The sequence below is a fragment of the Mustela nivalis genome (genome assembly GCF_964662115.1).
Source record: "Mustela nivalis genome assembly, chromosome: 6".
Lineage (NCBI taxonomy): Eukaryota > Metazoa > Chordata > Mammalia > Carnivora > Mustelidae > Mustela > Mustela nivalis.
Window position 1 is genome coordinate 46,480,659 of NC_139025.1, and position 22,151 is coordinate 46,502,809.

General features: G+C 35.8%; 1 protein-coding gene across 3 annotated transcripts in view; it reads left to right on the top strand.

Moving 5' to 3' along the window:
* Nucleotides 1-21,867, top strand: part of TXNDC16 (thioredoxin domain containing 16) — a 106,874-nt gene extending 85,007 nt beyond the window's left edge. For all 3 annotated transcript variants that reach the window (XM_082735167.1, XM_082735166.1, XM_082735169.1), the window contains 3 exons: nt 2,471-2,631; nt 5,195-5,385; nt 20,776-21,867. Coding sequence is in view for 1 of the 3 variants with exons in the window: in XM_082735166.1 (XP_082591292.1) it covers nt 2,471-2,541 (71 nt within the window). In the remaining 2 variants the exon portion in view is untranslated. The remainder of the gene's footprint in view (nt 1-2,470; nt 2,632-5,194; nt 5,386-20,775) is intronic.
* Nucleotides 21,868-22,151: the final 284 nt, after the last annotated feature.

The window sequence follows — 22,151 nt, forward strand, 5'->3', positions numbered from 1 at the left end:
CTCATGGTAAATTCACACGATTCAAATTGCTAGTCCAAAGGGCATGCACATGTTTAAGGCTGCTGATACTTGTTCCTGTTGTGCCTGAGAGGAGATTGGAACATTTTGCTCTTTCATCTGTGCTTGACTGATGGATAAAACATTTTTATTTTTTTAAAATTTATTTTGTATTATTTTTATTTTTTGTATTTATTTATTTATCTATTTATTTATTTATTTATGGTATCTGTGATATCCTTTAAGGCTGAGAAACTTGGGGGCAAACGTAACTATCAGAGATACTCTGTTCGTAAGTTAAGCATTGGGGCAGTGTTTCCAGTTTATAGTGTTTGGGTTTACAGTGTTGGACTAAAAAACCAACAGCTGTAATAAAAATTGTTTTGCTTTAGTTTATGACCTTCCCATAAATTCTGAAGCCCTCAAGTGGTTATTAAATGTCTTAAAGCTGCCCTGTGTTGGGGATTTAAGTCTAGAGTATGTAGCTGCCAGCCAGCCAGCTGCAAGCTTATCTCCTGACCTGCACTAAGGTGCTAGAAAGACTTTGGTTTCTTCATCTGGATAGGAAGCAGAAATGGGTGACCAGATAGTTATTTTTTTGTATGGTATCCAGTTTTTATTTTAATGAACGTGATGATAAATTAGCCTAGGTAAATAATGCTCAAATCTGAAATACACAATAATGAACTACATAAGCAATCATCTATCCAAGGCTGTCACATTTAAATATAGTTTAATAACACTTGACTCAGATATGTTAAGTTCCTTTAACTATGCTTTTAATATGGATAAGTTATAGCTTCTTGTATACTGATAGCCAAAGGACACCTTCCAATTACCATGTTTGATGACCTTTTCTATAAGTAGCAATCAAAGTTATTAACAATGGTTTTTCTTTTCAAAATCTCTTTTCCGCTGGCTTTTGCAATCCAGTCCTCCTTCAACCATCTCGCCACTCTAGAATTCCATCTTCAACCTTCAGTGTTTTTCTTCTTTCTGTTATTCTTTCTTTGGGAAATTTTATCCATACCCATAATTTTTACCATCATTATACCTACTGATGATTCCTAAATCTGAGTTTCTGATCTTTTCACCTCAACTCACAGAATTCTTGGGTCTTTCTTCCCTAAATGCCTCTCACCGGTCTGTTCTTTCACAGATTTGTATTCTAGTTAGTCATCTTTCTAAAACAGGCATAACCATGTCACTCATTTGATACAAGATCTTCTCAGAATTTGTGGGAGCTAGAACACCTATCAAGGCATTTTCCCATCTGGTCTTACAGCCACATTTGCCTCTTGCATGCCGAAGTCTGGCCGACTTCACTCCCACTGTTCCCAGATGGTATGAATGCTTTCACACCTCTCTGCCTAGCCCCATGAAGCTCCCTATATCTGGAATCCCAGCTCTAGCACATACCTTCTTCAGTCAAGATCTTATTTCTTGCCCAAGACCAGATCAAATGTCACTTCCAAAATCATCCATGGGCTCCCCTACTTGTTTTTTTTTTCACTTAATTTTATTGTCATATATTTAATTTTCTTGGATCACAGCAGTTTATCTACCTGTCTGCTCCTTTAGAGTAGGAACTCTTTGAGGGCAGGGAAAGTGTGTTACTTCTTTCTGATTCAGTATGCAGCATAACATTGTGAACTTTGTAGTGGGGGTTCCATCTCCCCTAATGTTTCAGATCTGTTCTGCTGGCCTGGTGAAATCTGTCAATTTTAGGAAGGGGATATAACCTGTGTAGAAGATTAAAGATAATAATTAATATGAGAAGACCACTTGGGGAAATTTGGAGAAGAGGGGATCTAAGATTTAAGTCATGAAAGAGGAAGGTCTGAGAAGAGGATTTTGAGTGTGAAAGAGTAAGAATTAGAAGAAAAGTGAGAATTTGCAAAGTGGCTTTGAGAACTAAATAAGGAAAAGTACATACCAGAGTTTAGTATTTGAGCTTTGCCTGAACAGAAATGAAACTGAAATTTTTATTGTTTAAACATGTTTTTTGATTATATTAATTATGCTAAAATCATAATATTGAAACAAAATAAGATTTTTATTTTAAGTAATTATAGTTGTTGAAGGATTAGATCTTTAAAACTCAGCATTTTTTTCCCTATAAAAATTGTATGTTAGATACAATGAGAGTTTTGTTTGTCATATGTTTGCCGTCTGATCTGGTCCAGATTTTAGCATAAGAAATCATTAGAAGCATTCCATCCTTGTAAAACAGGGAACTCTTTTATCTTCAAGTTAGCTTTATTTTGGAAATAACTCATTGAGATAAAGTGAGCTTAAATGAAAAGCTCTTACTATTCATAGTCACTAGTCAGTATAGCAAAATCTCCACTTAAAATATGTTTGAATTCCATTTTACAAACTAAAATTGCATGAGTGATTTGGACATTATTTTCTATTTTATGTCTCATCATTCTCCATGTTTTTTCTTTCTTTCTTTTTTTTTTCTCAACAGCCAGAGATCACTGTGGAAAATCTTCCTATTTATTTAAGACTTCAGAAACCATTACTTATTTTATTCAGTGAGGGCAGCATAAATCCTCAGTATAAAAAAGCAATGTTGACGCTGGCAAAAGATAAACACTTGGATTCACTTACCCCCTGCTGGTTAAATCTGTAAGTATATTCTTATTTTTTAATATGTAAAAGGTAAGAAACTATAATGATTACATTTTTTAAAAAGATTATTTATTTATTTGACAGAGACAAAGAGACAGCAAGAGAGGGAGCACAAGCAGAGGGAGTGGGAGAGGGAGAAGCAGGCTCTCCGCTGAGCGAGGAGCCTGATGGGGAACTCAGTCCTAGGATCCTGGGATCATGACCTGAGCCAAAGGCAGACACTTAACCGACTGAACCATCCAGGCGCCACATACATTTTTTTTAGAAAATGAAACTCTCTAATTCTATCTTTGGAGTTAATATAATATGGGACCAGTGTATGAGTTATGATATTTTAGTAACTAAACTTCCTCATATGGTCTAAGATGACCTTATTCTGGATTGAATTGTTTTACAATAAATTTTTTATTTTGCTGAATGTTATTTTTTTTCAGGTGTATATAGGTATAATTGACAATATTGTAAGATATTTAAAGTGTATATCATAGTGATTTATATATATATATATAGTTGTTGGTGGGGGAAGGAATAAGAACATTTAAGTTCTCAGCAATTTTCAGTTATATAGTGTTCATAACTATAGTCACCATGTTATATACATTAGATCTTCAAAACTTACTTATTCATGTTACAGCTGAAAGTTTGTTTCCTTTTCCCAACCTCTTCCTATTTCCCCCAACCCTGAGTTCTGGGCAACCACTTTTCTACTCTGCTTCTGTGAGTTTGACTTTCTAATTTTTCACGTAAGTGATTCCATGCAGTACATATCTTTCTCTCTCTGACTTATTCACTTGGCATAATGTCCTCAGAGTCCTTCCATGTTGTAGGAAATAGCAGGATTTTCTTCTTTCTCATGACTGATTAATATTATGTTGTATCTGTACCACATCTTCTTCATTCATCTTTTGACAGACACTTAGGTTGTTTCCCTATCTTGGCTGTTAAACAAATAATGCTGCAATAAACATGGGAGTGCACGTGTCTCTTCACTATCTTGTTTTCATCTCCTTTGGATAAATACCCAGAAGTAGGATTGCTGGATCAGATGGTAGTTCTATTTCAGTTTTTTGAGGAACCACCTTGCTGTCTTCCATAGTGGCTGTACCAATTTATGTTCTTACCAACAGTGTACAAGGGTTACCTTTTCTTTACACTTGTTATCTTTTGTCTTTTTTATACTAGCCATTTTAACAGGGTTGAGGTGGTATCTCGTTGTGGTTTTGGTTTGCATTCCCTAATTTCCCTAATTAGTGATGTTGAGCATCTTTTCAGACATACAGACAATGGCCATCTGTATGTCTTCTTTGGGAAAATGTCTATTTAGATCCTCTGCCCATTTTTTAATTGGATTGTTTGTGTTCTTTGGTGTTACAGGAGTTCCTTAGTTATTTTAGATATAAACCCTTTATCAGATAGATGATTTGCAAATATTTTCTCTCATTCCAAAGGTCACCTTTTCATTTAGTTGATGGTTTCCTTTGCTATGTAGAAGCTTTTTAATTTGATGTGGTCCACTTAAATTTGTTTTTACTTAGGTTTCCTTTTGGTGTCATACAAATTTTAAAAAGCAGTAACTTTTCTGATTTTAAAGGTGATTGATGTTCACTGAAGCAAATACAGAAAAATAAACATTGTGATATTTTGGAATTTTTCTTCAGTTCCTTTTTCTGTACTTTTATATTTTTAAAATGCAACCTATTATGTTACAGATAATTTTCAGTGCATTTGTCTGCAATATTTTCTTTTATGTTTTCTAAATATATGGCTTGTGTTCCATTTAATGTCTGAACACAGTTCACATAAATACACACTATTTGTTGTTCAAATTCATCAAATGAAAAGAGATTTATTACAAGAATGGGACAATGTACATTATTTTTTTTTTTTTCTGTGAAGAGATCACCAACAGTACAACATACTGCTTAAGACAAAAATTTCCCAGGGCTTTGTAGATATCTCAGAGTAAAACAGTATTTTCCATGAAAATATTTTTATGTTTTAGGAACATAAAATATTTTGTTCCTGTTTTAGGAAACCTAGGTATCTTAAAAGTTGTGGTTTTTGTGTATGGCCGAACTTTTAAAAAAATATTTTTAATTTGAAATTAACCCCTTTATTTCTGAGGAAAAATAACTTTATTTGGAGAAGTATTTATTATAAATATCTTACTATTTTATAGTTTGTAACCATTTAATTTTTAAGCTGATAAGTGATCTGATACTTGGCTCAACTTTGGGAGGAATCTATTGATTTTATCAAACCCAAATTGACAAATCTTTGAACTATGACTGGTTTTCATGAAAATAGTCACTGACTACCTTTGTTTTTTCCTCCTAAGAGAAACACAATGCCCATGCTAAAAGAAACTCATTTCTGAGTTTCTAACTGAATCTGATTACTGATAACATAGTTATAGACCTCTTGGATTTTAGGATATCTTTTTATAAAATAAACCTAATGATATGATACTATATTTAAAGTTTAATGTTCTACAGCCTGTTGTTTTCATAATTTTATTATAAAAAGCAATACTAATGGATTCAATTGCTCCCTTTTGCAGACAGAATACTCCTGCAGGACGAGGAATCTTACAAGCATATTTTGACGCTCTGCCTCCCCTTCCTCTTATTGTTGTGGTCAATCTGCACTCAGGTGGCCAAGTATTTGCATTTCCATCAGACCAGGCCATCAAGGAACAAAACCTTTTATTGTGGCTGAAGAAACTAGAAGCAGGACTTGAGAGTCATATCAGTAAGTTTTCTGTTTTAATACACAGAGTTCTCTGTTTTCATAGATTTTTAGACTTGAATTATAGCTAATATATGCTAGAATGAGTTGATTGTAATGTTTGTAAGTATCTTAAATATTAATATGTTATAGCATTGTCCATGGAGCAGTCTTCTTTGTGTATCTATTACCCCAGAAAATAAGTTCCATTCCATTCCATTTTATTAAATTTAATGATAGTAATAACAAACGTTTATTGAATACTGAACAGGTGTCTAGCACAATGCTAAGTGATTCACATGTGTTAACTCATTGAATTCTCCTGAGAGTCATAGGAAGTATTGCTACCTGTAGAAGACTTAGGTAACTAGTTCAAAGTTAAATAATTAAACAGTAAATGAGGAACTTTGGATTCCAACCTGTATCTCTTACTCAGAGCCAAAATTTTGAACCATAAGAAGATAGATCTTGGTCATTTTATGATGCTGGTTTATGATATGTGATAGTCTCTACTTTTCTAAAATATATGTGAATTTATATCTGTGATATAGACGTATATGTTGATTTATGTACAGTTGTAGTTAATGGGCCTGTTGCTATAATTTAAATAAGATGTAATGGACTAGATCATTTGTCTATTGAGGAAATGGTATGAAATTTGATGTAATGAAAACCTCCTAAGATACTACCCAAAGATTTTGTTATTGGATATCAGTTGAACTATATTATATTTTGTCATTGTTCTATGATGGAGTCCTGAAATAGGGGATGTGTGTATATAAATATGTATGTATATGTATACACATACATTTCTTGTGTACAAATTCCAATTCAGTGTTATATTGTTTCTCAGCCAGCTGGCACAGTGTGAATCTACCATTATGTATATTTGTGTATATTTAATCAGATACCTAATTTAAGTGTCAGTCATTGCAGCACACCTGTTCTTCCCAGGTGGTCTGCTTCATTTCTGTTAAGTTAGGCAGTTTTAACTATGTTTAACTTGCCTATGGGTGATATTTTTATAGTCAAATATAACTCACATACCATAAAGTTCATCCTTTTAAAGTGTACAACTCAGTACTTTTGGTATATTCACAAGGTCATACAACCATTATCACTATTGAATTCCAGAACATTTCATCACCCCAAAAAAGAAACCCCTTACCCATTAGCAGTCACTCTGTCTTCTCCTTCCCTCCACTCCCTGGCAATTACTTTCTGTCTCTGTATTTGCCTCTTCTGGACAATTTATATAAATGGAATCATAGAATATGTGGCCTTTGGATCTGGCTTTTTCCCTTAGTATAAGTTTTCAAGGATCATTGATGTTATTAACATGAATCAATAGTTCATTCCTTTTTATGGATGAATATTTCATTGTATTGGTATACCACATTTATTTAGTCACCAGTTGGGCATTTGGGTTTCACCACTTTTTGGCTATTATGAATAGTGCTGCTGTGACCATTCCTGTACATGTTTTTGTATCTGTCCTTATGCCAGTACCACACTATCTTGCTATGGCTTTATAGTTGGTTTTAAATTGGGAGATTTGATCCTCCAACTTTGTTCTTTATTTCCAAGATGATTCTGGCTATTCTGGGTGGTCTTAGATGGCCATTATTAGGTTTTAATTTTAATATTTTCCCAGGAAATGTGAAAAATTAAGTAACCATATTGTTTAAGTTATAGTCTGGAAGAAGGTCTTTCTGTGTTATCACTCATCTCTGACTCACTCATTCTGGTCACGTGGTATCGGGGTCCTTTCAGTTGTAGGTTTTGAACTCTTCACTCTGTGTTCACTTCTCTATCTGCATTGCTATTTTATAGACTCAAATGAGGTGTTGTCATTTTGTAGTTATGGTGTGATAATTGAAGGAAAGAGAAAGAGTTTTCCAGACAAACAAAAGTTAAAGAAGCTCATCATCAGTAAGCCAGCCTTGCAAGAAATGTTAAAGGAAATTATTTAAGTGGAAAAGAAAAGGCCATAACCAGAAGAAAATTATGAAAGAAAAAAAATCACTGTTAAAAGCAAACAAAGATAGTGGATCAGTCACTTATAACTAGCATGAATATTAAAAGGCAAATGTAGTAACATCGGTCATCTCTAAAATAATTGACACACAGAATAAAAATATGTAAAATATGACACCAGAAACATAAGACTTGGGGTGTGGGGGAAATAGTAAAAATGTAGTGCTTTTAGAATATTTTGAAACTTAAGTGACCATAAACTTAAAATGAACTGCTATATATGTAGTATGTTATATATGAACCTCATGGTAACCACAAACCAAAACTCTATAATAGATACTCAAAAAATAAAGAGAAAGGAATCCAAACATAACGTTAAAGTCATCAAATCACAAGGGAGGAGGACGAGAGAAGGAACAGAGAACTACAAAAACAGCCAGAAAACCATTAATAAAATTGCAATAAGTACACACTTATCAATAATTACATTTTTTTACCTTATTATTTTTAAAGATTTTATTTATTTATTTGTCAGAGAGAGAGAACACAAGCAGGGAAAGTGGCAGGCAGAGGGAGAAGCTGGCTCCCCACCAAGCAAGGAGTCCAATGCGGGACTCGATTCCAGGACCCTGGGATCATGACTTGAGTCTAAAGCAGTTACTTAACCAATGGAGCCACTCAGGTGTCCCTAAAGATTTTAGTTTTAAGTAATTTCCACATCCAACATGGGGCTCAAACTCACAACCCCAAGATCAAGAGTCACATGCTCTACTGACTGAGTCAGCTAGGCACCCCTCAATAATTACTTTAAGTGGGCTAAATGCTCCAATCAAAAGATACAGAGTGACTAAATAGATGAAAGAACAAGGCCCAATTATTTGCTTCCTACAAGAGACTCACTTCAGACTTAAAGATACACTTAGATTGAAAGTGAAAGGATGAGAAAAGATATTTCATGCAAATGGAAATGAAAAGAAAGGGTGAATAATATTTATGTCAGGCAATATAAATATTAAAACAGACTATAATGAGGGACAGTGAAGAGCATAACAATAATAAAGGGATCAATCCAACAAGAAGATAAAACAGTTGTAAATATGTAGGTACCCAGTATAGGAGCACCTAATTATATAAAGCAAATATTAACAGACATAAAAGGAGGGGCACCTTGGGGGCTCAGTTGGTTAAGTATTTGCCTTTGGCTCAGGTCATGATCCTGGAGTTCTGGGATCAAGCCTCATGTCCAGCTCCCTGCTCAGTGAGAGGATCTGCTTTTCCCTCTGCCCCTCCCCCTCCACTTGTGTTCTATCTCTCACTTTTCCCCTCCCTCATATAAATAAAATCTTAAAAAAAAAAAAAAAGACATAAAGGGAGAAATTGACAGTAATACAATACTGATAGGGGACTTTAACACCCCAGTTATGTCAATGGATAGAGAACACCCGAACTGAATATAGGGAAAATAGTGGCTTTGAATGACATACTAGATCAAATGGACTTAACATTATATAGAACATTTCATCCAAAAACAGCAGAGTACACATTCTTTACAAGTACACATGAAACATTCTATGGGGTAGATCACAGGTTAGGCCACAAAACAAGTCTCAATAAATTCAAAGAGACTGAAATCATATCATGCATTTTCCCTCCACCACAATGGTATGGGACTAGAAATTAATTAGAAGAAGAAAAAGACTGGAGAAAAAACCCCATAAACACACAGAAGTTAAACAGCGTGTCATTAAACAACCAATGGGTAAATAAATCAAAGAGGAGATTAAAAAAAAAAAACCTATAGGCAAATGAAAATGGAAACACATAAGTTCAAAATCTTTGGGGAGGCAGGCTGCAAAAACATTTCTAAGAGGGCAGGCTATAGCAATATAGGCCTCCATCAAGAAACAAGAAAAATCTCAAACAATCCAACCTTATACCTAAGAGAACTAGAAAAAGAACAAAGCCCAGAGTTGTAGAAGGAAGGACATAATAAAGATTAGAATGGAAATAAATGATTGGAAACTAAAAAAAGAGAAAAGATCAATGAAACTAAGATTTGGCTCTTTAAAAAGACAAAATTGATAGACCTTTATCCAGACTCAATTGGGAAAGAGGACTCAAATATACTCAGAAGTGAAAGGGAAGTTATAACCAACATCACAGAAGTACAAAGGATTGTAAGAGACTACCATGAAAAATTATATGATAAAAAATTGTACAACCTAGAAGAAATGGATACATTCCTAGAAATTTCCAAACTTGCAAAACTATCAGGAAAAAATAGAAAATGTGAATAAATCAATTACTCCTACCAAAAATGAATCAATAATCAAAAAACTTCTAACAAGCAAAAGTCCTAGACCAGAAGGCTTCACAGGTGAATCTCATTCTACCAAACATTTATTTATTTATTTAAAAAAATTTTTAGAAGATTTTATTTATTTATTTCACAGAGAGATAGATCACAAGTAGGCAGAGAGGCAGACAGAGAGAGATGGGGAAGCAGGCTCCCTGCTGAGCAGAGAGCCTGATGTGGGGCTCGATCCCAGGACCCTAAGATCATGACCTGAGCTGAAGGCAGAGGCTTAACCCACTGAGCCACCCAAGTGCCCCTCTACCAAACATTTAAAGAAGAAGTAATATGTATCCTTTTCAAACTATTCCAAAAAGTACGAGAGGAAAGAATTCTTCCACATTTATTCTACAAGGCCAGCATTACCCTGATACCCAAACTAGGCAAAGATACTACCAAAGAAGAAGGCGGGGGAGGGGAAGGAAGGGAGGAGGAGAAGGAAGAGAGGAGGAGGGAGGAAGGAGAAGAAGAAATTACAGACCACTATCCCTGATGAACATAGATGCAAAGATGTTTTTTTTGTTTTTTTTTTTTTAGATTTATTTTTATATTAGAGAAAGAGCATTGGGGGAGGAGCAGAGGAGAGGAAGAGAGTCCTAAGCAGACTCTGTGCTGAGCATGGAGCCAGATGTATGGCTTGATCTCAAGACCCTGAGATTATAACCTGAGCTGAAACCAAGAATTGAATATTTAACTGACTATGTCACCCAGATGCCCCTAGATGCAAAAATTTATAACAAAGTATTAGCAAATTGAATTAAAAAATATGTTGAAAAGGTCATTTAGTGTGATTAAGTGGAAAATATTTCAGGGATGCAAAAATGGTTCAGTATCTGCAAATCAATCATCATGTTACACATTAACAAATTTAAAGATAAAAATTATACAATCATCTCAATGCAGAAAAAGCATTTGGCAAAATTCAATATCCATTCATAATAAGAATGCTCAAGAAAATGAGTATAGAGGGAGTATACCTCAATATAATAAAAGCCATAAACAACAAACCCACAGCTAACATCATACTCAATGAAGAAAAATTGAAAGCTTTTCCTTTAAGATGAGGAAAAAGACAAAGATGTCTCCCTGCTGAGCAGAGAGCCTGATGTGGGGCTCGATCCCAGGACCCTAAGATCATGACCTGAGCTGAAGGCAGAGGCTTAACCCACTGAGCCACCCAAGTGCCCCTCTACCAAACATTTAAAGAAGAAGTAATATGTATCCTTTTCAAACTATTCCAAAAAGTACTATTCAGCATAGTAGTGGAAATCCTAGACATAGTAATCAGACAAGAAAAAGAAATAAAAGGCATCTAAATTAATAAGAAGTAAAACTGTTACTATTTGCAGATGACCTGATACTATATATACAAAATTCTAAAAACTCCACTAAAAAACTATTAGAGCCAAAAGACTATTAGGACTGATAAATGAATTCAGTAAAGTTGCATGATGCAAAGTTAATATTCAGAAATCTGTTGTGTTTCTATACACTAATTGTGAACTAGTGGAAAGAGGAATTAAGCAAACAGTTCAGGTACATCTGTATCAAAAAGAATAAAATACCTAGGAAAATATTTAACCAAGGAGGTAAAAGACCTATACTCTGAAGACAACAAACGAAAAGATATTCCATGCTCATGAATTAGAAGAATATTATTAATCTGTCCATGCTGCTGAAAGAAATCTACAGATTTAATGCAGTCCTTATTAGAATACCAAGGATATCTTCTCAGAACTAGAACAAATAATCCTAAAATTTGTATGAAATAACAAAGGACTGCCAAAGCAATCTTGAGAAAGAACAAGTTGGAGGTATCACAATCCTAGTTTTTGAACAGTATTACAAAGCTATATTAATCAAAATGGAATGGTACCGGTACAAAAATAGACACATGGATCAATGGAACTAAAGAGAGGACCTACAAATAAACCCACACTTATAAGGTTAATTAATCTTTAGCAAATAAGGCCAGAATATACAGTGGGAAAAGACAGTTTCTTTAATAAAAGGTGTTGGGGAGACTGGTCTGCTACATGGAAAAGAGTAAAACTGCATCACTTTCTTATACCATACACAAAAACAAATTCAAAATGGATTAGAGTCCTAAAGGTAAGAACCGAAATTATAAAACTCTTAGAACATGGGCAATAAACTCTTGGAGATCATCAGCATTAGCAGTATTTTTTTGAATGGTCCTGAGTTAAGGGAAACAAATAAAAACACAGTTGAGACTGTATCAACCTAAAAAGCTTTTGCACAGCAAAGGAAACCATCAACAAAATGAAAAGACAACCTACTTAATGGGGAAGATATTTGCAAATGATATATCCAGTAAGGGGCTTATATCTAAAATGTATAAAGAATGCATATACCTCAACATCAAGAAAACAAATAGTCCTATTTAAAACTGGGCAAAGGACCTAAGTAGACATTTTTCCAAAGAAGACATACAGATGGCCAAGAGACACATTGCATGGATCACTGGGTGTGGGGCATAAACAATGAATTTTGGAACACTGAAAAAAATTAAAAAATAAATTAAAAAAAAAAAGATGTTCAACATCCCTCATCATCAGGGAAATGCAAATCAAAACACCATGAAGTATCATCTCATACTAATCAGAATGGCTAATATCAAAAAGACAAGAAATATTAAGTATTGGCAAGGATGTGGAGAAAAGAGAACCCTTGTGGACTGTTGGTGGGAATGTAAATTGGTACAGCTACTGTGAAAAACAGTATGGTATTTCCTCAAGAGATTAAAAATAGAAATACCATGTGACTTAGTAATCCCACTTCTGAGTATTTACACAAGAAACTGAAAACACTAATTTGAAAAGATACATGAACCCCTATGTTTACTGTAGCATTATTTATAAGAACAAAGGTATGGACGCAACACAAGTGTCCTTTGATAGATGAATGGAAAAAGAAGGTGTGATATTTATACTAAACAATGGGGTATTGCTCAGCCATAAAAAAGAATGAAATCTAGCCATTCGTGACAGCATAGATGGATGTAGAGAGTATTAGACCAAGTGAAATAAGACAGAACACAAATACTATGTGATATTACTTATACATGGAATCTAAAAAACAAATGAACAAAACAGAAAACAGACACAGGTTTTCAGAGGGGTGGGCAGTGTGGGAGGGATGGACAAAATAGGTAAGGGGAGTAAGAGGTACAAATTTCAATTATAAGTCATGGGGATGAAAAGTACATCCTAGGGAATACAGTTAATATTCTGTTTTTGTATGGTGATAGATAGTAACTAGATAATGGTGATAATTTTGTAATGTATATGAATGTCAAATCATTCTATTGTATACTTGAAGCTAATATTGTGTGTCAACAGTACTTCAGTTAAAAAAATAAAAATAATAAAAAAGGTGGTGATGTTCAAAGGTACAAAAACCTGACCTTATAATCCAATCCCCTTGATTATTAATGGTGTGGCTCTAGGCAAGTCTTTGTTTCCTCCTCTGCAACTATGAAGTGAGATTAATAGTTCCTCCTCTATGTCACATACATAAATTTTTTAAAAGATTTTTAAAGTTTATTTATCTGAAAGAGAGAGAGAGAGAGAATGAGCACAAGGGAGGGGGAGGGGAGGAGGAGAAGGAGACTCCTGCTGAGTAGGGAGCCCGACATGGGGATTGATCCCAGGACCCTGAGATCGTGACCTGAGCCAAAGGCATACGCTTAGCCGACTGAGCCACCCAGGTGCCTCTCACATACTTATTTTAAAAATCAAGTAAAATTATGTATGTAAAGGTACTTTGTAATGTGTGAAATCTGAAGTATTATTGTTAGTTTTATGGAGCTCTATCCTACAGGGAGCATCTGTAGGGCTTTGATTCTTCAACTCAAATCATTACCAAGAGGAAAGAACCAGAATTATTATTATTTTTAGTTTCCTGGGAGACTAGCATGTGTAATTTTGTTAATGCCTTTGCTAACTCACCTTTTGAGGGGTTTCCATCATTTCTTTGTATCGGTGTTCTATTCTTAAATTATTCCTATAGCCTCTGCAGCAGGAAAGAAGCAAACTGAGCAGTACTTCTGTGCATCTGGTCCTGTCTTCTGTGCCAACAGGACCCAATCTTACCACACTTTGAGAGACAGATTGGAGATTGGGGTGTTGTAGCTACTCCCAGAAAAGCCTGAATCTGTAATGTGGTGCCATGTGTATGTTGCTGCACATCTTAAGTTATATGAAATTGTGACCACTGGCTATTCTTATTCAAGATTTCCATTTAACCTTCAAGTTCTATGTTCTAGGTCTTGATTTTCTCATTTATAAAATTGGGATGAAAATTATACTTACTGCATGGGGTTGTAAAGATTAAAACAATAATGTCTGGTACAAAGTGAAGGATCAATAAATATTACTGTTGTCATTATCATTACAAAGCTTTTATTATTCATACATGATGAGAGTACATTTTTATTTGCCATGGCAAACATCCAGGACCTTTACATAGTTTTCTTAGCAAATAATTAACAGAATTGAGATGCCTGCTTTCAGGCATTTTGCCATCATGCCAGACTACTAGGCTGCAGTGTTTACCTTAAAAAATAAATAACCTAAATATTTATTATGTTTTAAGTTGGACTTTCCTTAAAGATACTTTAATGTCCTGGTGCCTGGGTGGCTAGGTTGGTTAAGCATCTGCCTTCAGCTCAGGTCATGATCTCAGGATCACGGCTCAGGGTGGAGTCTTCTGCTTCCTCTCCCCCTGTGCCTCCCTTAGTTCATACACACTCTCTCTCGCTGTCTCTGTCTCTCAAATAAATAAAATTGTTTTTTTAGAAAGATACTTTATCTGCATCTTGCAAACTACAGTTATTCATACTCTTACTTATTCCTTATGTTCACGAAAATATTTTAGCTATTGGTCACTTTTGAATCTGCTAACCTGGCAATGGTCATTTTAAATATCAACTACAGGTGTAGCTTAAATTTAATACCTTCCTGATGTACCATGTTCTAGAATTTCATATAATTGAGTCTACATGAGGAAATTATATAGAGTATATATAAACTGTATATGTTATTTATGCAGATTTTTGTTGGAGCTCTTAATTTGCCTCCAGAAATCAGAATCTATATGAATTTCCTAAGCCTTTAAAGGTATTTATTTGATTTATGAGAGATGCTCAAGTTTGTGTTTTATCAACATTTATTATTATTTTTTTCATGTAATTGTGTAGAGGTTCTTTCACTGGAATTTATCTTTTAACGGTTTACTTTGCACATTTCCTTCTCAAAATAGCATATTATATGGGTACCTAAATTCTAAAATGTTTTTGTAAATAGAGAAGAGTTGGCTAATTTACTTATATATATTATCAGATTAAATCAGTTTTCCTCTTCCAATGACTAGTTTTAAAATAATGTTCAGATTCACTACTGTGAAGCCCATCTAAGACACTAATTGCTGTCTGTTTATCATACAGTTGATTCTGTAGCAATTTTTAATTATTCCTTATCTATAGTTACTTTTACAAAATGAGCTTGTTTTCATAAAGTATATGCAAAGGGTAATCAAAAGGTTCAAAACATCTATCATTGGATACTTGGGTTGCACCCATATCTTCACTATTGTAAATCATGCAATAAATAGGGTTACATATATCTTTTCAAGTTAGTCTTTTTGTTTTCTTTTGGTAAATACTAGTAGCAGAATTATTGAATCATATGGTATTTCTATTTTTGATTTTTTGAGGAACTTCCATACTGTTTCCCACATTGGCTATACCAGTTTACATTCCCACCTACAGTACACAAGGGCTCCTTTTTCTGTACATCCTTACCAATGTGGATGGACCTAAGGCTATTATGCTAAGTGAAATAAGTCAGACTGAGAAAGAAAAATACCATATGATTTCACTAATATGTGGAATCAAAAAGCAAACAAACAAAAATAAACAAAAAGAATCAGACCTGTAACTATAGACAACAAACTGAAGATTGCTGGAAGGAAGGGGTGGGAGATGGACAAAACAGATGAAGGGGAGTGGGAGACACAGGCTTCTAGTTATGGAATGAATAAGTCATTGGGATGAAAGGTGTAGCATAGGGAATATAGTTGATACAATATAAAATATAAACTTATAGAGTTGTGTGGTGACAGATGGTAACTACTCTTGTGGTGAGCATAGCACAACAGATAAACTTTTTTTTTTTTTTTAAAGATTTATTTATTTGACAGAGAGAAATCACAAGTAGACAGAGAGGCAGCCAGAGAGAGAGAGAGAGGGAAGCAAGCTCCCTGCTGAGCAGAGAGCCCGATGTGGGACTCGATCCCAGGACCCTGAGATCATGACCTGAGCTGAAGGCAGCGGCTTAATCCACTGAGCCACCCAGGCGCCCCCAGATAACCTTTTTGAAGCACTATGCTACACACCTGAAAGTAGTAGAACACTATGTGTCAACTATACTCAATTTTAAGAAAAAAGTTTCAAAAACAAAGTGCTTTAAAAAAATGTAAAGAAGGGGGCGCCTGGGTGGCTCAGTGGGTTAAAGCCTCTGCCTTCAGCTCAGGCCATGATCCCAGGGTCCTGGGATCGAGCCCCATATCGGGCTCTCTGCCCAGTGGGGAGCCTGCTTCCCTTCCTCTCTCTGCCTGCCTCTCTGTCTACTTGTGATCTGTCAAATAAATTAAAAAAAAAAAAAAAAGTAAAGAAGGGGTGCCTGCCTCTGCCTCCAACTCAGGTCATGATCTCAGGGTCCTGGGATCAAGCCCCGCATCGGGCTCTCTACTTGGCAGGGAGCCTGCTTCCCTCCCTCTCTGCCTGCCTCTCTGCCTACTGGTGATCTCTCTCTCTGTCAAATAAATAAATAAAATCTTAAAAAAAAAAAAGAAATAGACATTTAAAAAAATGTAAAGAAATACTTGTCTAAATAAGCGTGTATGTTCCAAAACTTTTTTTCTGGAATGATTCATAAGAAATAGTTCCAGGCGAGTTTCTGGGGAAGACAACAGAGTAAGAAAAAGCTCACCCCATCCCTTGTATACAACTAGATAACACACACCTATGTCAGTGTAAAACCTGAAAACAACCTGAAGACTGGTGGAACAGACTCTCCAAAGCTGAATGAAGGGGCTACTCTGAAGAAGGTATGAAGGGTGGACACATGGTTGGGAGCTCAGCAACTTTCAGGACTGTCTCAAAAAGGAGGGACCCTGTGGGCACACAGGAGAGAGAAACGGACCCTCACACCAAGCACGAAAGGCATGGGGGAACCTGCATGAGGAAGATGAATCTACACAGCATTTGACTTTGAAAACCAGAGGGGCTTAATTTCATAAGTTCTTAAAATCAGTGGTGCTTAATGCCTAGAGCTTAAAAAGTCAACAGACTGGACCCTTGGAGAACCTGGAGGGCAGATTCCCCTACCCTTAAAGAGATAGCACAACAAAGAGCCCAACAGAGATACAACATAGAAGCAAAGTAAAAACGCTTGGGGTGTATCAGGATATTTGTTTACTAACCTCAAAGTGAGTGCTGGAGTGGCAGGAATCTATAGGAGACTTCTCTGGGAAGAGAGGAGCTGGCAGGCACCATTTCTTTCCCCTTCCCCTCATCATAGATACATGGATACCTGGGGGACCCAGCTCAGTGACAACACTCTCCACCTAACTTGCCTACCTCCCTGTGTTCTGTGGACATAACCTTCCAATCCACCCTTGGCTGGAGCCTATCTAAAGTGGTGCCACAAGCATGGCAGTGTACAAGTAGCCACAACAGGGGGGCCAGTACCACTCCAAGGTACCTCCTGCTCTGGGGAGAGGGGTAGACAGCCACACACTAGTCCAGCTTCAGCCCCAGCAGTAGGATAGGGGCAGATACCCAACCTGGCTGCAGACCCTGCCCAGAACAGAAGCTTCTCAGGGGACAACACAAGGAAAGTGCCCCATGCTACCTTATCTCTGGCAAACACCTGGTCCTACTCAAGCCCACTGTGGCCCCAGACTGTCTCACTAACAACACAGAGATTAATCCCTGTCCACCACAGGCAAAGAGCCATAGCAGATGACTGGCCCAAGGCAAAAGCAGCTTAACTACAGTAGTAGGACACTCACAACACAATAGGAGATATCCATGAAATGTCAGTGAGCCAACCAAGAAATCAAAGAGAAAATAAAAAAAGAGATGAGGAAAATGAAAACTAAGAGTGCAAGATCTTTGGGGTACAGCAAAAGTTGTTCTGAAAGGGAAGCTTATAGCAATACAGGCCTACCTCAAAAAGCAAGAAAAATTTCAAATAACCTAACCTTACACCTAAAAGAGGCAGAAAAGAACTAACAAAACCTGAAACCAGTAGAAGGAAGGAAATAATAAAGATCAGAGCAGATATAAAGGAAATAGAAACTAAAAAAAAAAAAAAAAAAACAATAGATCAGTGAAACTAGGAGCTGGTTCTTGGAAAAGATAACAGAATTGATAGACCTTTTAGCCAGATCATGAAAAAGAGAGGACTCAAAATTAGAAGTTGTAGAGGAGAAGTAACAACTGACAGCACAGAAATATAAAGGATTATAAGAGAATATTATGGTAAATTCTATGTCAACAAATTGGACAACCTAAAAGAAGTGGTTAAACCCTTGAAGACTCCACCAAAAAATGACTAGAACTGATAATGAATGCCTTAAGGTTGCAGGATACAGTCAATAAACATCTGTTGCATTTCTATACACTAACAATGAAGTAGCAGAAAGAGAAGAAAACAGTCCCATCTAAAATTGCACCCAAAATAATAAAATATCTAGGAGTAAACTTAACCAAGGAGGCAAAAGACCTGTGCTGTGAAAACTATAAAACGATGAAACAAAGACAACATAAATGTTAAGTTATGCCACGCTCATGGGTTGGAAGAATCAATATTGTTAAAATATCCATACTACTCAAGGCAATCAATAGATTTTAATGCAATCCTTATCGCAGTACCAACAAAATTTTTCACAGAAGTAGAACAAGCACTTGTGTACTTTGTTTGGAACCAGAAAAGACCCTGAATAGCAAAAGCAATCTTGTGCAAGAAGAACAAAACAAGAACAATCCCGGATTTCAAGATATACAACAAAGCTGTGGTAATCACAACAGTATGGTACTGACACAAAAATAGGCACATAGATCAATGGAGAATAGAGAGCCCAGAAATAAACCCATGATTATATGGTCAATTACTCTTTGACAAAGGAAGTGAGAATATGCAGTGGGAAAAAGACAGCCTATTTAGCAAATGTATAGGACAGCTATATACAAACCACTTTCTTACACCTTAAAATGGATTAAGGACATAAATGTGAGACCTGAACCATAAAATCCTAGAAGTACAGGCAGTAATTTCTTTGGCATTGGCCATAGCAACATTTTTCTAATACATCTCCTGAGGCAAGAGAAATAAAAGCAAAATTAAACTATTAGAACCCAGCAAAATAAAGGACTTCTGCACAGCAAAGGAAACAATCAACAAAACGAGAAGAAAACCTACTGAATGAGAAAAGGATATTTGCAAATGATATATTTGATAAAGGGTTAGTATCCAAAATATATAAAGAACTTAACACTCCCAAAATAATTAATCCAGTTAAAAAGGGGCAGAAGATATGAATAGACAATTCTCCAAAGAAGACATCCATATGGTCAATAAGAAATGTGAAAAGACGCTCAGTATCACTCATCCTCGGGAAATGCAGATCAAAACCACAATGAGATATCACCTTACACCTGTCAGATTGGCTAAAATCAAAAATACAGGAGATAGCAAGTATTGACAAGGATGTGGAGAATAAGGACCCCTTGTCCACTGTTGGTAGTACTGCAAGCTGGTGCAGCTCCTGTGGAAGACAGCATGGAGGTTCCTCAAAAAATTAAAAGAGAATTACCATATGGTCCAGTCAGTAATACCACTACTGAGTATTTACCCAAGGAATATGGAAACAGTATCTAATTCAAAAAAGATCTATGCATTCCTATCTTTATTGCAGCATTAGTAACAATTGCCGTATTATGGAAGCCGATTGTCCATTGATAGCTAAGTGAATAAGGAAGATCTGTGTGTACACACAAACACACAGGAATATTACTCAACCATAAAAAGGAATGAAATCTTGTCATTTACAACAACATGGATGGGTCTAGAGGGTATAATGCTAAGTGAAATAAGTCAGTCAGAGAAAGACAAATACCCATATGATTTCACTTGTATGTGGAATTTAAGAAACAAAATGAACAAATTTAAAAAGACAAACTGAAAAACAGACTCTCAACTCTGGAGAACGAACTAATGTTTATCAAAGACGAGGTGGGTGGGGGGTGGGTGAAATAAGTGAAGGGGATTAAAAGTACACTTATTCTGATGAGTACTGAGTAATGGATTGTACTAATGAATCACTGTGTTACACACTTGCAGCCAATATAACACTATGTTAACTATGCTAGAGTTAAAAAAAAACCAATTCTTTGGGATAAATTTGGGTAGGGTAAAAAGCAGGAGGCCTTTTCATTTTAATTTGTATCTGTATGTAATCTCATTACCATATTGCTATTTTTTTTTTTAAAACCTCAACAAGGGTTAACTAGTTGGGAGATTTTGGATTTGGACCTTTTTTTTCCTCTATAAATACTAATGTTTAGGGACACCTGGATGACTCAGTTGGTTAGGTGTCTGCCTTTGGCTTAGGTCATGATCCTTGAGTCCCAGGATTGAGCCCCACATCTGGCTCCCTGCTCAGCAGGGAGTCTACTTCTCCCTCTGCAGCTCAACCTGCTTGTACATGCTCTGTTTCTCAAATAAAATCTTTTAAAAAAAGCAAAAATTTTTTTAAAAACTCTTTATTTAGAATAGCTTGCAAATATATAAAAAAGTGAAAATGGCTAGTAATGATAAATGTATCAAGTTTCTTAGACAATGACCATAAAAAAATCTGGTTTTATTTAGATAAGTAAGACTGATAAAGCCTTTACTCCTACAAATATATTTTTCAAAATAAAATATTTTCTAGTGTATTTATATGATGATTTTATAGCTGTTCATTATTAACCTTTGACTGTATCTTCCTTGCAGCAGTTTTACCTGCTCAGGAATGGAAACCTCCTCTTCCTGCTTATGATTTTCTAAGTATGATGGATGCTGCAGCATCCCACCATCCCACAAGGAAAGATCCTGAGTGTACAAAAGAAACAGATGCATCGGAGAAGGACAAAAAACAGGAAGACAAATCAGCAATCAGAAAAGAACCAATTGAAACACTGAGAATAAAGCATTGGAATAGAAGTAATTGGTTTAAAGAAGGAGGAAAATCATTTACGCATGATAATAAAGAGTTATGAGCTGGTTTCCTAGGGCTGTGGAGAGCTTTACATAGTCTTTTTAGTTTATTTGATAGACTGAAGAATTTATTAAAAAATAACACTAAATCATTTCAGGTTTCTAGACCAGTTTTGTCCAATGAAAATATGTGAGCCATAGATGTTACTTAGAATTTTCTAGTAGCACATTTTAGAAAAAAGTAAAAATGCACAGGTGAAATTCTTAATATTTCATCTAGTAAGTATGCTAAAATAGCTCGGTTAACATCAAAATTATAATATTTTACATTCTTTATTTTCTGGCAAGTCTTCAAAATGCAGTGGGTATTTTATCCTTCCTGTACATTTCACTTCAGAGCAGCCACATGGGCCAGTGACTGCTGTGACTAGTGACTGGTATACTTAATTTAACTTAGTTCTAGCCATGAATTAGAATAAGAATGCAACTCTGTTTTAATCACAGTTGGGTCCACAATGGTATCACACATCTGGAAATTGTATTTGTTCTGTTGTAGATGTGATGTTAAAACCAGTGTTTTTAAACCAGGGAGCAGTTTTGCCCCCCCAGGGGACATTTGGCAATGTCAAGAGACATTTTTGCTTGTAATGACTAGATGTTACTGTCATCTAGTGGGTAGAGGCCAGGAATGCTGCTAAACACCCTGTCATGCTTTGGACAGCCCCTCGCAACAAAGAACTGTGCTGCCCAAATGTCAGTAGTACCATGGTTGGGTAACCCTGTGTTAAACTAGCCTGTGGGAGAATGTTCTTGTTCTGCTCAGTTATGTCTGAAAAAATCTTGAATGTTAGAGATAAATATTGTCTGGACACAACCATATCTTTTTTTTTTTTTTTAAATTTTATTTATTTGACACAGAGAGAGATCACAAGCAGGCAGAGAGAGAGAGGAGGAAGCCGGCCTCCCGCTGAGCAGAGAGACCAATGCGAGACTCGATCCCAGGACCCTGAGATCATGACCCGAGCTAAAGGCAGAGGGTCAACCCACTGAGCCACCCAGGTGCCCCCCATATCTTTTTTTTAAACATTTTATTTATTTATTTGACAGACAGAGATCACAAGAAGGCAGAGCAACAGGCAGAGAAAGAGGGAGAGGGTAAAGCAGGCTCCCCG